This window comes from Centruroides vittatus, unplaced genomic scaffold (assembly GCF_030686945.1).
Source record: "Centruroides vittatus isolate TY-2023 unplaced genomic scaffold, ASM3068694v2 contig_2703, whole genome shotgun sequence".
Lineage (NCBI taxonomy): Eukaryota > Metazoa > Arthropoda > Arachnida > Scorpiones > Buthidae > Centruroides > Centruroides vittatus.
Window position 1 is genome coordinate 94,092 of NW_027121722.1, and position 17,953 is coordinate 112,044.

The 17,953-nt window shown below is 33.0% G+C and overlaps 1 protein-coding gene across 1 annotated transcript in view; it reads right to left on the bottom strand.

The window, feature by feature from the left end:
• Positions 1-11,691, bottom strand: part of LOC136971762 (putative leucine-rich repeat-containing protein DDB_G0290503) — a 36,335-nt gene extending 24,644 nt beyond the window's left edge. Inside the window, exon 1 of the mRNA XM_067266257.1 lies at positions 11,462-11,691. Coding sequence (XP_067122358.1) covers positions 11,462-11,509 — 48 coding nt within the window. The 5' untranslated portion in view covers positions 11,510-11,691. The remainder of the gene's footprint in view (positions 1-11,461) is intronic.
• Positions 11,692-17,953: the final 6,262 nt, after the last annotated feature.

Consider the following 17,953-nt stretch of genomic DNA (forward strand, 5'->3'; position numbering starts at 1 on the left):
TTTGACTTTTGACTAAGATTTCCTCTCGTTGCTAATCGGAAACTTCGCCAGTATAATAAGTGCTATTAATAAACAAAGTTCAAGCAGACAATATACACAGAAATATAAAGTCTAAGTTTATAAAAATAAATTGTGTAAGAAGTTTGTACGTGAGCCATAGTACAGTATAGAAGACCCACTTCTCTCTTATGAGTCACAATTTGGCCACCATAATTATATGCTTTTAGACACGAGAAATGTGATGAAAAAAATTTTGCTGGTTTGTTGCTATTGATAACAGGAAGATCGTCTGGACCAATAATCTCCTACCACTAATCACGTCTAGAAGGGGCCACCAGACTCTCGGCAGGAGCATTTCGGCTTGGGACTTAAATTTAAATGCCAATCATACCGTAGAAACTATCCATTGTTCTGAGAATCTGTTATATCACAAACAATGGATTTCCCTCTAGAAAATACTGTACTAGAAAAAAATATAAATATATAAGCACAGTATTAAGAATTCATTCCGCTAGCTTATCAGACGCTTGGAGGTAACTTCTAAACAAAATGGACGACGATACCAAAGACTAAACCAATATTTTACTTTTATTATTTACCTATTTATTTTATTCTGTATAGTTTCATCGTTGTTGTACACTTTTACCTGGATCTTCAATTTTAGTAAAGCATAAACATTATAAAATTGAGGTTACGGGTAAAAGTGTACAACAACGATGAAATTATACAGAAAAAAATAAATAAGTAATAAAATAAAACAATTTTTCAATTTACATATTTTAAATCTTGTTTGGAACATTACATTTAAACTTTAAAGAATTCTATTTAAAGTGTTTGATCCTGAGGATGGCCAAAAAATTTAGATGCTGGAATAGACTAGTTCTTTAGGTACTTTACAATAATTCAGTTCAAAATTAACGTATGTAATGGATTTCCCACTAACCCGATAGAAACAGGTATGTTACAAGATCGTATATTATGCCATACGTGTGTATGACGAAGCTGATAGAAACTGTATATACAGTAAGCACAAAAAGAAGCAAATTGCATATGCTCATTAGACTTCACGATTTGTTAAAGAATCGTCTATCTTGGTTTGTTTGATGCTGCTTTCCTTCCTATTGAATACAACTGCTCGATATTAGCAATGTCACGTACAGCCTGTTAGTTTATGCCGAAACTCGTCGGAAAAGCCTTCGTGACTTGGAAAGACTCGACAATCTCGCTAAATTTCGACACTACACTAGGACCGGCGTCAGAATGTTCACTGAGTGGCTCCTCCTCAATCATATCAGCCTGCTGACTGTACAATTCTTTAAATATATATATCTCAGATGTAACAAGTGCATCATCAAACTCTACAAATTCCCAGAAACACCCAATATTAATTAAACATTAAAAAAATATGAAGTTTATAATATACGGGCTAGAAAAAAATTCATTATTTCAAGTTACAGATCTGCTAAAAGAAAGTAAAATTATATTGATTTGCTGAAACCTGGGAAAACAGCCATCATTTTGAGAAATCCATTGTTCTATGATCTGTTAAAATGAGATTCTACCGTATGTCTCTTCAAACTCCTTTAGTCGGCAACTCTATTCTATCCTCTCATACTGCTATTGTAACGTCCACGTTATAATCCCTGATTTAACTCGGTGAATCATCATCTTCAAGAAGTAATAATGGTTAAGTAATCTACATTAATAATTAGATTTAGTAACAATATGAGGTATAAGATTTAATACAGCAATGATTATCATAAAATATAGGTTCTCTTCGTATAAAAGTTAAGCAGTAAGTCAGGATTTCGGCTATAAAAAGAAACCAAATCGGAAAAAAAAAAATCAATTGCAAGGAAAGTGGAACTAATAAAATTAAAGAAGGAAGCAGAGAAGTTCATTCTGAGTCATTCTTTTACTGAACTTCTCTATTCGATCTATAAAATTGTATGAATAAAATAAAAAGGAAAATAAATAAAAATGAATTTTCTATAATTAATATTATCTTATTCTTCCCATATGTTAGTTTATACCAGAATGAATAATTGGAAATTAAATGTATCAAGAGCTTTCCTGTTTGCTAATGTTAACTGAATGGAAACTATGCTTGAATACAAATTTGCTTGTTTTATAATCTCGTCGCATTTATATTTTTATAATTGTAATTCATGGATAACTCAATAATCAAGATGATAAGGTAGCAACCATTCTGATGATCTGGGTTTGAATATACACTGTACGCAATGTATGAAAGACTCCCAGAGTGATAGACTGGTTAAACCTTAGATTTTCATAAAGTTTGTGCCTAAATATTTATGAGAAAATTAAAAATGACACTATACTATGCTAATAAAATAAACACAAGTATAAACTGATTTGGTCTGGTTAATTAGTAGTTTTATCTTGTACTGTCTGGCTACTTCCACTGCAGTCTAGCCTAAATCTGTAATGGGCACATAAAAGGCACTCTTAGTGCCTTATAGCAGAAAGAGTTCATAGGAATTAAGACTGTTTATTGTCCAACAGTAGTGAAGAATTTCAAGGTCCCTAGACATCACTGCAGCCGACAAGAACATTGTTTTACGGTGAAACTGGCAAGTGACTAACTTGGTGCAGCATGGCAAAGTTGAAAATTATTCGACTCTGGAGTTGTATCACCGAAAGTGTGCATCTGTAGTTCAACACAAAGCAGAACAGAAGGCTACAAACTCCAATATTGCTGTGTCATGCTGTTACTTGACCATAAACTGATCCTTATAATTCAGATTTTTTGCCGTATCTACATCAATGCATCTTAAAAGCTGCTTAAAAGTAAAGTACATTATCACTTCAAACTATCTGCTAACATTATTTTGAATGCCATTTGAAGAGGTATTTTACGACCTTATATAACTAGAATTTTCTGAAAAATTTTTAATTCCATTTAGTGACATGGCAAATTTCATATTCTACCATTGAAGTTAGATCTAACTCAGCTATAGACGACGTAACAAAAAATAAATTTCTAAGTTATAAACTAAGTTATATTCATATAAATCCATTAAAAACAGATAAGAATTTAATCTACAAAAGCAATACTTTACAAGATTATAGCTTATTATATCATTCGGGTCGAGGAATCGACGAACAGATGCGGAAAATGATTCATCAATATAATACGCGGTATGAAAATAATAAAAATATATATAAATTTTGATTATTTATCACTAGATCACTAGTAACTAGATTTTATGCTCTTCTTTTAATTATAAAAATAAGAATAGATTTAATCATATACATGATCTTCCAAACAGTGTGCTACCACTAAAATTATTGTAAGTTATGTTAATTATTATCTGAGAACATTGTAATGTTCATTAAAACATTGGAAAATTGCCCAAGTTTTACATTTGTCTATTATAATTTCTCAAAATGTGAACCGTGCGATGCGAGATTCGCATTTTGAGAATTCCTCCTATGCTCGCTACGGCATATCCATCGTCTTTCCTCTAATGGCAGCCACAAATCTACAGCTCCTGTTGCACAATGATGAGTGATTCCAACTTTTTAAGACAGGTTTACACCCTTCACAAAACACAAAATGCCTTCTCTAAAGTACAGTTGCCAGTTTCATTTATGGTGTTTCCTAGTAGACAAGATGTTTAAATGCAGATGAGAAATGAAACTTGGACAATCACTCTATTCATCTGTGTACATTGCATACTTCTTGGATAATAATTAACATAATTACAGTAATTTAAAACATAGCATTTATTTTGGAAGACCCCGAACATTAATTAGAAAAGATATATCACTTTACTAGAACAGACTGTTGGAATAACAAATGAATTTTGTCAACTTGTGTGTTAGTCATCATTCTTTGGCTCAAGAGTCAATTAAAGTGTAAAAATCATTTCACAAATTTTGGCCAGAAGCAGTGCATTAACAATGGGCCTCTAGAATGATTAATAAAGTATATGCCAGAGCTTCACATCTTGTAAAATTCTTCGTAACGACACAGATTCAGCACATCATAGTAGCCTGGCTAAAACTTGTAAAATATATTGTACAGCATAAACCACACTCGTACCCAGCAGAATTCAATATACAAAAAACTAACACACACCTTAATGTTCGCTGAGAAATTTATTAATTTAACTACGTTTTCGGCTTATTCAATAGCCATCTTCAGGTTTTAACTTTCGAACAAGAAACATACGTTCTATTAACAGAATACAAAAACTATTGTATTCTTTTAATAGAACGATTATTCTTAATATCGTTCTATTCTTTATATAATATAATATAAAATATATTATATCGTATACTATTCTTTAATAGTTAAATTAATAAATTTCTCAGCAAACATTAAGGTGTTTGTTAAGTTTTTTGTACTTTACACATTGACTGTGTGTGTGTGTGTGTGTGTGTGTATACACACACACACACACACACACACACACACAATCTGTGTTTCTTTCTTCTAATGTTTCTAAATTAATTAAAAACATTAGAAGAAAGAGCTAACTAGGTAGGACTTACAATAATTAACAAAGCTTAAACGACAAGTTTTAAACACAAAAAAGGAGAAAATTCAATTTTTTGGAGTTAAATAAATATTTTTAATAAAGTTATTTCTGTTTAAGCAGACACACAATATAAAGAAATTGTACATTTAAATTCCACCAACTCGATAATTTTTCTTTTTAAAATTTCTATATTAATTACACACACACACACAGTAGACAATTACTTTTATGAACTAATTAGTTTCTGGAATACATTCACATTAAGTGAGCTATTATCTAGCATAGGAACAACATTATAAATTAAATTCGTCTATCCAAAAATACAGTTTAAATTATATAATACCAAACAGATGACAAACTAAAACATATGACACTTAAATATGGCATTTTATACATTCATAACAGATGTCAAAGCTGGAGAGAGTCAAGTCTATTATAAAATTAATATCTAATTGTTAAAATTAGATATTAATTTTATCATGGTGGCAACACAGAACTTTACGCCAAATTACATTAATAATTTAATCAAAACAAACAATTATTTATTATGACATCGTCACAATGCTGGGTTGCAATTTTTAATCATATTTTTAATTTATTTAATTTAAAATATATGCTCTCCACCTTAAATTAGTACCGTAGTGTCTTGCCCCCGTGCATCGTACTTTTCCGTTAGCAACAAAGTGCCGATCATCTATCTCAGTGGTGCGCAAACCACAGGTCGCAATCCCAGAGGGGTCACAAGAATATTCTTGGGGTTGCCAAATTCGAAGAAATTTATTTGACAATAAAAAAATATATGACTTTTCTTCAAGAAGTATCAGGTGCCAGTAAAATAGTGAAATGAAATTATATTATTTATAAAAACAGAACTATAATTTTTTACAAAAACAATTCCTCTGTCTGTATATAATACAGACAGAGGATGACCTTCCAGGTGGCTTGCAATTTCCAATACAAATCCAAACATAGAAGCAATCATAAGCTCTTTGCAAGCGGCGCATACCTTACATTGAATTCTTATGATGTAAAGTTTTTTTTAAAAGTATTTTCATTAAATAAATATTTATACCCATATGCATAAATAAAATCATTGTTTCATAAAATTATGTTTTTCATTCAGACCTCTAATTAAACAGAAACATAAGTGCAAATCCCAGAAAAAATTTCACTTTAACTATACGTCGACAATTAAAAAAAAAATGTCTACTGTCTATCCAGGGGTAATGACAAAATTTTACACGAAATGGGGATCGGAAATGAAAATAATTTGCGCACCACTGATCTAACTAACTCCTTTCGGGAAAAAATTTTCGAATCGCAACAGCATGACTTCTTTTTTGCATTGGAAGTTCATATATAGTTAATCGGGGCCTTCTGCGCCTAAGGTTTCCACGTCGGGTTTTGAATTTCATTTATCTAACACTGTTCTCGAGACTAAGGAAAGACAGACAGACAGCAGACAAACAGATGGATGACAGTGGGAATTTATAGGTCTACAATTTTTTAAAACAACATCCCAAATAGGAAAATTATAAGCAAAAATCCAGTATAACTTAATTTACAATCTCCAGTGTACATTATATAGAAATTATTCAATTTGTTTTCTGTTATTTATTATTCCATCTACGAAGACGACTTCTTATAGTAAGAGGTACAAAAATAATTGTATATTCAAGTTTTATTTCATGAAATTAATATTCAAAATTACATTTTACTCTCTAATTATCACATATTTTTTTATGTTGCTAAGATAAATTCAAAATTTAATACACAGTTATAATTGTTATAGTAGTAGTATAATTAGTATGTAATGATCAGTCTCTACAACAATACTGGTGTAATGAATGTGAGGATTAAGGAACGTCAATATACAATTCAAAAGAGGCTTTCCACAATGGCGCTGGCTAGTTTTGCGGCTCATAATAACGTTACAAGTTAAATTTGATAAGGCAAATATCTTACACCACTCTGACAGCCCAACTCTATCTCAAGTATCTTGAATGGGTCAAAATATTCAAGGTCTTCAGAAGGGGTACGGCGATTAAGTATAATGAGACGTACTCTATTTCGACCGCACGGTGAGCGTTATGTGACCTGGCATAAGTCTTAGTACTGATACATGTTTTATTTATTATATATTGTAACATCTTTTATATTTTAATTTGTTTTATGTAGTTCATTAATACATGATGTTAATGCCACACTATGCATGCATGCATCTCACAATGATTTCAATTTTTAAACTTGCAGTGGTGGTCTACTTTTAGAATACACATTTGTCTATCATGAAGATGACCATTTAAAATGGAAGAAAAAGTTTGTTTTGGTTCAAAGAATGTATATATTATTTGCTGGTTTTTCATAGTAATCATCTATAGGAATATAAATAACTTAAATAACGTCAGATTATAATTAATTCTAATATTAGATTACAGACGAGAGAACCGGGCACATTACAATTTGAAAATGAATTTATTATAGTGAATTAAATAAATAAATAGATGCTCATTTTCAGAAAATCTGCAGCTATATTTAGGGTCTTCCAAAAAGAATGCCTCCATTTTAAATTACTGTAATTATGTTAATTATTATCCAAGAAGTGTGTGACATACACCAATTGAGAGAAGTGAATATATTCAACCATCTCATTGTCTACAAGCTGTAGAAAGAACTATAAACAAAATGGGAGAATCAATAACAGAGAAGATATTTTGTGTTTTGTGAAGGCAAAAACCTATCCTAGAGAGTTGAAATCACACGTCACTGTGAAACGTGAATAATCCGCAGGAGCTGCAGAATTATAGCTGACATGAAAGAAATAGCAATGTATATGCTGTAGTGAGTACAGGAAGAATTTAGGTATTGGTTGTATGTGTGCCACGTGATGTGAGATGCACACATTGAGAAACTGTAATGAGAAAATGTGAAACTTGTGTTTGCTGAAGTGTGAAGATGGTGTTAAGAGTTAAAGGTTGATCATAGTTCCAGTTATTTGTTCTTTGAAAGTTAGACAGTTCTTCAATGTTTTAACATAGGCTTACATCATGACGTTCTCTAATAATAATTCAAATTAATTACAATAATTTAAAATGGTAGCATTATTTTTGGAATACCTGGTATTATGTAAATAAACAATTAAATGCAATAATTTAGACTGCAAATAATCTATAAAATTTATCATAAATATGTTACAAAATTATGAAAAATATTTCTAAAAGTGATTAGAACATTCCAATTTTTCATTATATTAAAGAATTATATTACAATTCATTCATTATGAAATGTACAAGTAAGAAATCTCATGTTACGTTATTGGACAACATGCAATATTAGGATACAACACATTATTAGCAAGGTTGAGGCAGGAGTTTTAAATGCGAAAATGTGTACGTCAGATGTTCGGCGCCTCTTTCCTGTAAGCCTAGAACAGTGGTTTCCAACCTGTGGGGCGCGCCCCCTAGGGGGGCGTGAGACTGTTGCAAGGGGGGCATGCAGCTGTTTCCAAAATATCATTTTCGAATACAAACCAAAAAAGTCGAATAGGTGTCAAAAAATGAATCAGCAAAATAGGTATACGTAATCCACAATCCTCGCCGCGAATTTTTCGGGTACAAATGCTAAAACATCCATCCATACTCTTGCTGGAACGAGAACATCTCGCTTTCGCGTTTGGAGCCGAGCGCGCTTTGAGTATTTATGAAATTAGATTGTAAGAAAAATTAAGGGGGCGCAACAATTTTTTTTTTTAAGGAGGGCGCAGGTACAAAAAGGTGGAAACCACTGGCCTAGAAGTTTGACAATGGCATTTGGAATGTCAAGCATGCTTCTACTGACTTTCCAAATGCCATTGTCAAACTTCTAGGCTTACAGGAAAGTGGCACTGAATGTCCGACGTACACATTTTTGCGTTTAAAACTTCGGCCTCAACCTCACTATTATTATGTACTTCCCATCCTATAAGTAACTAATCCAAGAATAAATAAAACAAAACAATGAACATTCACATATGAACTAATTATATTTTATTTTCTCATCCTGTATGTACTGAGCTAGATTTTATTCCTGGCTAACTTCAACCAAGCCTTCGTTAAGGCAGCCAGATAATAACAGATGAAAAAACATATCTGACTCATAAAAATTTGTAACTTAACTTAAAATCAAATCTGGTCATTCAGAACTACATGCACATATAAAAGAAATGAAAGTACTTATTTTAAATCTACACTTTCTAGTTTGTTTAGTATTATTTACTTTATTTTAAAGTAATGATGTTCAAACACCATTTGGAAATGTCTACCTTAGTTGTATACTTCTGATTTAATAGTTTTTAAATAATACATTCCAATTTATTATGTTTTACACTTTATCTGAATAATGTTAGTAACATAAACCACAATTACTACATCTTCTTTAGTAAAGTTATAACTTAAGTTACACAAATTTCATTCGCAGCTTAGGTATCTCAAGAGTAGCTTAGAATAAAATAGCCATTTATGTAGTCGTAAACATCATTTTTGTACCATTTCCATAAATATAACAGCCATCTCTGTAACTATAGCTTGAGAAATAGCTATTATATAACTTATTAGTTGTTTAATTAACCAAGCAGAAGCCAAAATAATTGATACTATTAGTTTCTGTAATTAATTTTTTAAATTAAACTAGGTTAAACTAGAATTAAAAACATACTAAACCTACTGTATAAACCAGCAAATTTTTTATAACAAATGCAAATACTTTCACCCGTGTTGAATGGGCATCATCAGGAAAGTAAGTTGAAGTCATTCTTCAAACTATAAATCTTATTATCCTCCCCCTCCCTATTTCTCTCCTCTTACATCATCTCCCCTCTGCACGTGTTCCGCAAACCCTGTTTGTTTCAGCTTTTGGTAATTAGTTTGCCTGATGATGCCCATTGAACACGAGCAAAAACGTTTGCATTTGTTATAAAATTTTGCAGGTTTAGTGTGTTTTAAGAACAGATGATCATTATTATTTTTCATACAAAGGGAAAAAAATAACTTCTAGATGTAAGGAAGTTTGGTAACAAAATGTTAATTCACCTTTACAGAAGTGAAGTCACTGATTTCAGGTAATTTGATAGTAGTTTCATTGGAATTAACCTTATACAGGATATCCATATAAAGTGCATAGATATGCCTATATACTATGTGAATTTGTTCTCAACATACAAGTTTTTTCTTATTTTCAAGTCAGGAACTTTCATCTTTTCATGTAAAAGAAGCATTTTATGGCTTCTCTTCAGCATTTAAGAATTGCCAGCATCACTACTCTGCTCACTTTGCAGCCTTTAAGTAAAATAAGGATCACTTAAACACTGCAATAATGCAACAATCAATTTGATAACTGAGACAACTACTAAGTGACCTAAGTGACTAATAAGTGGGTAGCATATACAGCTTAGATATGATGGAAAAAAATTATTCTTGTCTTGCCAAGGACAGCAAAAGAATTTCATCACTCTATTCAAAATGGCAACACAACTTAAAACTTAGGCCTATGAACTGTTTAATTCTAGAATTTTTCTTTTATTAATTTTGGATCATGGTTGATTACAGATAACTAGAACCAAGGAATGAGAAACCAGGAATAAGGGATACTACTGTACTTTCTTTAGAGACACATCAAAGAAAATCTGATGTACAGTACTTATCACTGGTTTTAGTACAGTTTATCTCCACATGAGAAAAATCTAATCTCTATGGTAAACTATGTCTCTACATGAAAGAATGTTGAGTTATTGAGAGCTGGATTTCCTGGACTCTACTGTATCTTGTAACGGTTAGTGTACCTAGGTAACCCTATGGCAGCACTTCTGGAATCTCGATAGCATTTGCAATTAAAAATGCAATTTTTTAATTTTTGTGGGCCCGATGATGCATGTTCTAACCTAACCTAACCTAACCTAACCTATTCTAATAAATTACCAAATTATCCTTTTCTTCTGTTTGCTGGAATCAGAGAACACATTCTAACTTACCTTAACCTAATCTATTCCCTAATAAATTATCAATAATTTAGTAATTTGTTAGGTTAGGTTAGGTTAGAACATGCATCCTCAGGGCCCAAGAAAATTAAAAATTTGCATTTCTAAATTCAAATGCTATCGAGATTCTGGAAGTGCCACCATAGGAGTTACCTAGGAACACTTTAACCGAAATTTTATCTATACTTTCAGTAATTATTGTTATTTTTCATGTTTCTTTCCTCTGTCCAATTGTCAAAATAAATGAACATTGTGCTTACAAATACTTATCATCCTTTTATACATTAATTATGTTATGACAAGACTTTATCCTCGCTAAAGGACATGTATATCCCGTGTAGTTGTTTAACATAAAAAACAAACAATTCAATATAATCTAGTAACACGATTACCAAACTGAATCACATTTTAATCCCTAATTCCTTACAGAGTTATAAACAAGCATTTCCTACCAGGATTTCTAAACAGTAAGAACATCCTCATATAGGCTACTTGTTTTGCACTTAAAAATTTGGCAACATACCAAAAGAAATGGGTTAACTTTATTTTTGCTGCATTTAAACATTGACTCACATATTATTTTACTAAATTATCATTGTATTGTATCCAGAATGTATAATGTAATTTCCATTCATAACCTCTTACATCACAGAAATGTAAATATTTGTGTCGACAGCAATCTTTATCGTCAGCTAATCAGCAGATAAGGGAGATAAATTTCATATTTTCTTGTGGAAAAAATCAATCATGTGCATGCTAATTCAATGCTTTTTATGAAAATATTTATGAAATTGATTAATTTTATTGTACATGTGTGAAACTGATTGATTTTAGTGCACGTTTTTATTGTTGTAATTGATTAATTTGATGTTTTATAACTTGGAATGGATCCTTTGAGGCCTTACACGGGCTAAATATAGCATTATTCATTGATAAAACTTACTTTTTCTCTACCAGCTTGAAGTTTTTTCTGCCTCTCACAGGCATCCATAGTTTATATCCTAATAACGAAGTTCATAACATAAATCAAGAACGATTCCCCAAATTACGAATGTCCTAAAGCAATTTTTATCCATGGATAACGGGAATTTGTTTTTTTCACTTTGTTAAACTGAAAAATAAAAAATAACATCTTCCACACAAAATCAAAATACAACGTCCCCACTTGTCATAGTGGCGCCGCCTAGTGAAAGAAGTATCAAAATGGTTTTAATTTATTTATTATTATTTTTTTTAACGTTATATAATTTTATAAATCATATTTAAATTATAGAGTAATTTTTTGTCTGTTAATTTTTCAATTGGATTATTAATCCACCATTTATTAATAGTCGTGTGTTAAAATTTTTAACACAGGATCCTGGAGTCGACCCTCGAGAGGTAGACTGCCACCTTACCGCTCGGCCTTCCGGCCGTCTAGAAGGATTGTATGAGAAGAGCGCTCAGATATAGAAAATAAAATAATGAAAACGGAATTAACTTCCCATTTTTAGATCTATCCTTTCTGCATATAAATAAATTCTCTTCATCACCTCTCCATTACTCGGTCATCAACAAATTTGGAATAAGAAAACTAATTGCAGATTATCTAATTATAAAAATCATGGCGGTTAATTATCTATTCAAAGAAAATTTATCTTAAAAAATTAACTAAAGCGTGTTTTAATTCTTTAAATTAAGTAAATTTTATGGAAAATTTTTTGATTTATCTAATGCTCGTGAAAAACAATTCTTATGCGCTTTAATGCACTCCAGAGATGAACGAGAACACAAAGATATATAAACGACAGGCAGGAATGTAAAATTAATCGAGTCCTATCTTCAGCAATTTCTGTAGATGAACTTGTCCAGATGAATCATCTGGCAGTGGCGTGCCGTCATTGGAAGCGGTGGAAGCGCCGCTTCCCTTGTATATTCTAAAATATATTAGAAGCGATTATTTTCATATTTGAACGTACTTTGAATTACTAAAAATTAATATTTTATTATAACCGTATTATGTATTTTATTACAGACTTCTGTATGAAATCTGTAATAAAATACATAATGCGTATAATAATAATAATAATAACTCTCCCGGGGTCACCACCTGGTCGTGGTGGGAGAGCCCAGTAATTTTACTGATCCATAGGGCAATGCAGGCTGGAGCACAAGCTCCTGGTAGGGACACCCATGCCAGTAAGGTCTATGGGGAGAAATGAAGCTAAGAGTGACCACACCCACATTCTGTGGAGATATTTATTATGGTAATAACCAGATCAAAGTGTGATACCGGCTCGGACGTCGCCCGGGTTAACAAGGTCCGCGTTCGTGGGTTAGGCAGAGGCTCACGTTCGAAAAATAGGCCACAGTCTCCCTTGGTTACCGGTGACGAAAGCAGCACTGGCCCAAGCATGGCTACTGCAATGCCCTCAACAGATGTGAGGAACCAACCCAGCCTTGATATTTCTGTGGAAATGCATTCACAGACCACAAAGGCTGGAAAACCACGCCAACGGATGAAATGGACAGTAGAAATGAACGAGTTTATCATCCGTACTTACTACACCATCACAAAACTCGAAACAAACATGACAGCATACAGACAACAACTACACCATAGATTCACACAATAGTATCCTCATCTCAGTGTCACTGAACAAAGGGTTGTTGATCAAAAAAGAACAATTATACACAACCTTTATTCCACAAACAACACTTGAACTTATCAAACAACAGGTTGCTGATCAAATACATCAACAGACAGAAACATCTAACATTAATGAAGATCATGTAACCTGTCAGGATAATCCAGCAACAAGCATTGATAATAACACACATACAACAATTACCACTAATGATACTACAGACACTTCCTCATCCATCACTGATAACATAGACATGGATTTAGTTAATACGCTTTCAATTATATTTCAGGAAACACTCACTAAATATACAGGCACAGATCCCACACAACGACCACGAATACCAAAAATCAACACGTCAAAGGCAGTAGGAAAAACACTAAATTATGTAAACACTCACTTACTACCACACTACATTCATTCAGTTTCTACACTCTCAGACATTCGTACATTAGTCTATGCTAGGGCAATCACAATAGTGACATACCATGGATTGAAAATACAACAACACACAGATACACAAAACTCAGTTGTATCACAAGTCTGCCTGACAGTGAAGAACAGAGACACAAATAAATGACGTTAGACAGCAATTAGGCAGGTTGACACAATACACTAAAATAATATAACAAACGAAATTTAAAAAATATATATTTTCAAGAAAATCAAAACACACACAAAATATGAAAATTTTAACACACATTACAGAATACATCGATAAACTAAAACAAAACTTCGGCCAAAGCATGTTGTCTCAAACGATACAAGACATGTACGCTACGAAAACTACAAAATAAATTATTTACAAACAATGAAAAAATTTTTACAGACAAATTGGTACCAAAACAAACATTGATACACAGCACAGAGGCACTAACAGAAGAACTCACAACTTATTGGTCTTCTGTTTGGTCCAGTGCTGTCACGCACAATGCTGATGCAGGCTGGATTAAGGAGAAGAACAGAAACTTGCACAACATACCAACTATGCCCTGTGCTGAAATAAACATACATGATTTCCAATACACTGTTAACAGAACACACAACTGGAAGACACCTGGTGTAGACGACATTCACAATTTCTGGTACAAAAAGTTTACATCACTGCACGAGGAACTAGCTAAACACCTAACACACATCATCATCAATCCACAAGACATGTCAAATTTTCTTACTCAGGGCATCACCTACATGAAACCCAAAAACAACAATATCACAGACCCCACACAATACAGACCAATTACATGTCTCCCAACACTCTACAAATTATTGACATCCTGTATCGCAAACCAAATATACAAACATGTTGAAGAACACAACATTCTAACGGAACAACAAAAAGGTTGCCGTAGAAATCACAGGGGATGCAAAGAAGAGTTACTCATAGATTCAGTCATTCTACGGTAAGCACACAAACAACACAGAAACATACACATGGCATACATTCACTACAGAAAAGCATTCGACAGTGTTCCACACTGTTGGCTGCTACATATTCTACACATGTACAAAATACATCCATCACCAATTGCATTCTTTCAAAACACTATGCAGCACTGGAGAACAACACTACATCTCAGGGTTAGTAACACTGCCATACAAACAAACCAAATTTTCATTAGGAGGAATTTTTCAAGGAGATTCCTTGAGTCCTCTCTGGTTCTGCTTAGCCCTGAATCCATTATCCAACATGTTAAACAACACGCAATATGGTTACAATATCAGACATGAAAAAACAACACAGTTTACACTGTCACATCTCATGTACATGGATGACATAAAACTTTATGCATCCACACAAAAACAACTTCATCAACTCCTACAAATCACACATTCATACACCAAGGACATACAAATAGAATTTGGCCTAGATAAATGCAAAACACTTAACATAAAAAAAGGAATCCTTAAGAAAGAAGATTTTGCACTTGGAAATGGAGACATTATTGAATCCATGGAAGAGGGCGAGTTCTACAAGTATTCCAACAGGCCAAACTAACAGAACATACACAAATAAAGCAAAGATTAATTAAATAATACCAATGTAGGTTAAATGCTATTCTCAGAACACAGTTAAATGCAAAACATACAGTTAAAGCAATAAACACATATGTCATTCCAGTACTTACAATTCTTTTGGAGTTATACATTGGACTCACACAGATCTTGAGCAACTCCAAAGGAAAATAAGAACAACACTTACTAAGCATAAACAACATCATCCTAAATCCGCCACAGAAAGATTAACCCTTCCACGTAAAGATGGCGAACGTGGCCTGATTCACATAGTTAACCTTTACTACAAACAATTACTGTCACTGCGAGAGGTTTTCTACAAAAAAACAAGAAACATCACAATTACATAAAGCAGTAACTCTAGCAGACTCAAATAACACACCATTAAACTTACACTCACATCATATGGACACAACACAACATATAAAAAGCATAGACACCATTTAGCAATCGTAGGCTCGAAAGGCACTCCATGGCAGGCATCCTTATGATCTGGCCCAGGATTTTGTTGACAAAACTGCGTCAAACATCTGGTTAGCTCGGGGATGCCTCTTTGGAGAGACGGAAGGATTCATGGTCGCCATACAGGATCAGGTCATAAATACTAAAAACTACAGAAAACACATACTCAAAGATGCAACACTCACAAATGACACATGCAGAAAATGTCACATCATGCCAGAAACTATACAACACATCACCTTTGGTTATAAGCTCTTGGCACAGACACATTATTTACACAGACATAATCAAGTAGCAAATATAATACACCAAGAGCTTGCAAAGAAACACTAATTAGTAGACATCCACGAGCCATACTACAAATACATTCCACAGACAGTATTGGAAAACAACACGCACAAAATGTACTACGACAGAGCCATAATCACAGATAAAACAATTTACCACAACAGACCAGACATCACACTCATTGACAAACACAATAAAATCACATACATTATAGACATATCCATTCCAAACACTCAGAATATACAAAACGCATGCACTGAAAAAATTAGCAAGTACACAGAACTCGCTTAGGAAATAAGGCATCTGTAGAGGATGGATAGGGTGCTTATTGTACCTGTTGTTCTCTCCTCTACAGGTGTCATACCACACACACTACACAAAAGCTTGGGCACATTACAATTGATTAGAAACACATACATCACACTACAGAAGGCCACTATATTGAATACATGTCATATTGTGAGAAAATTCCTGAATACAGACACACACACTGATACACTTCTTTAATTTCTGTTTTGGTTACTATGCCTTGACTTTGGTCCGGCATAGTACGCAGCCATCGGTGTTAACCGAGTATATCTCACTTAAACCAACATAATAATAAAATACCTGTAATAAAATACTGTATATGTGAAAAACAACGATAAGATCGCTATTGTATATTCGAATCTAAATTCGTGTATGCATGTTCCCAATGGAAGCGCTGTATTGTCAGCTTCCACGGCAAAAATATTTAAATGGTGTAAAGCAGCCTATTTACAGGCATTGGCGCGCGCGCTTTACAGAGCACCAACCTCTGGCGTTTTAGCCGGTGGATGCTACACACCATAACGCTTCCAACGATTCTATCCCTTAGCCACTGGTAGGGAGCTATTTGACTAACTGAATTGTTTTAAGATTTAAATAGTAAAGAATATTCAATGTTATTTTTATATACGTTTTTTTGCAAAGTTATATTTAATTATAATTATATTTACAGATTTTCAGACATAAACCCTTTAAAATTTTTATTACTTTTAGATGTTAATAATTTTAATATTATAAAAAACAATTTTCACAAGCGTGTTTTAATTCTTTAAATTAAGTAAATTTTATGGAAATTTTTTGATTTATCTAAATTATGTAGCTAATCGCAATATTTATATTCGTGTCCGGACTATATTGACAAGTAACTCTTACACATAAAAAGTATTATAAGTAATGACGATCCGAAGAAAGACGTACTAAAAGAATTATATGATTTAATATCATTAATTTTTACGGTACCATCTACCAGTAGGTCTGCTGAGCGCAGTTTTTCGACCACGAATCAAATTCATACATTGGCCAGGAACACTCACTCAGTCAGAGAAAAAATTGTCGTCGCTAGCGTTGCTCTCGATAGAAAAAGAGCTTTCAAATACGTTGATGGAGTCGACGACCAGCGACTTTTATGATAAAGTAATTAACGACTTGGCGGAAAAAATCGCCGAATAGAGTTAGTTTATAAAAAATTTAAAAAAAAAAACAAGTTTTCCCATTATTGTTTGTATCATATCAATTTGTATTATGTACGTATTATTTGTATTTTGAAACTAAAATACATAAATTGTTTATTTTTGTCATTTCCAGTATTTGTTTAAAATTTTTATGAAAATGTGAGGTTCCGGACAGGTCTGAACTGTCACGAAAAACACGAAAAAAACGGTTAATTTAGAGAAAAATTTATTAGTTTAAAAAACAGGATAAAGTCGTTTGTAGTCGGACACTCATTGTTTATATCAAACTGCCAGGCAGAAACCATAAATCGCGGAAGGAAGTCGTCCTATGATCGGTGGAAGGTCGAATTCATCTTCGATTTTGACCTTTCTCGCGCTCCAGGTAGAAGTCACGTTACGCTTAGTAACCAGGGACCAACCACTCGGGAAGCGTGATTGAAGGAGAACGACCAATCAAAATGGACGAAAGAAAGAACGGAGATTGATAAAATCCCCGACAATCGAGGACACCTCGCACTCGGTTAACGTTCCGAATAACCAAAATGCCGTGTGTCAACGTGCAAAAAA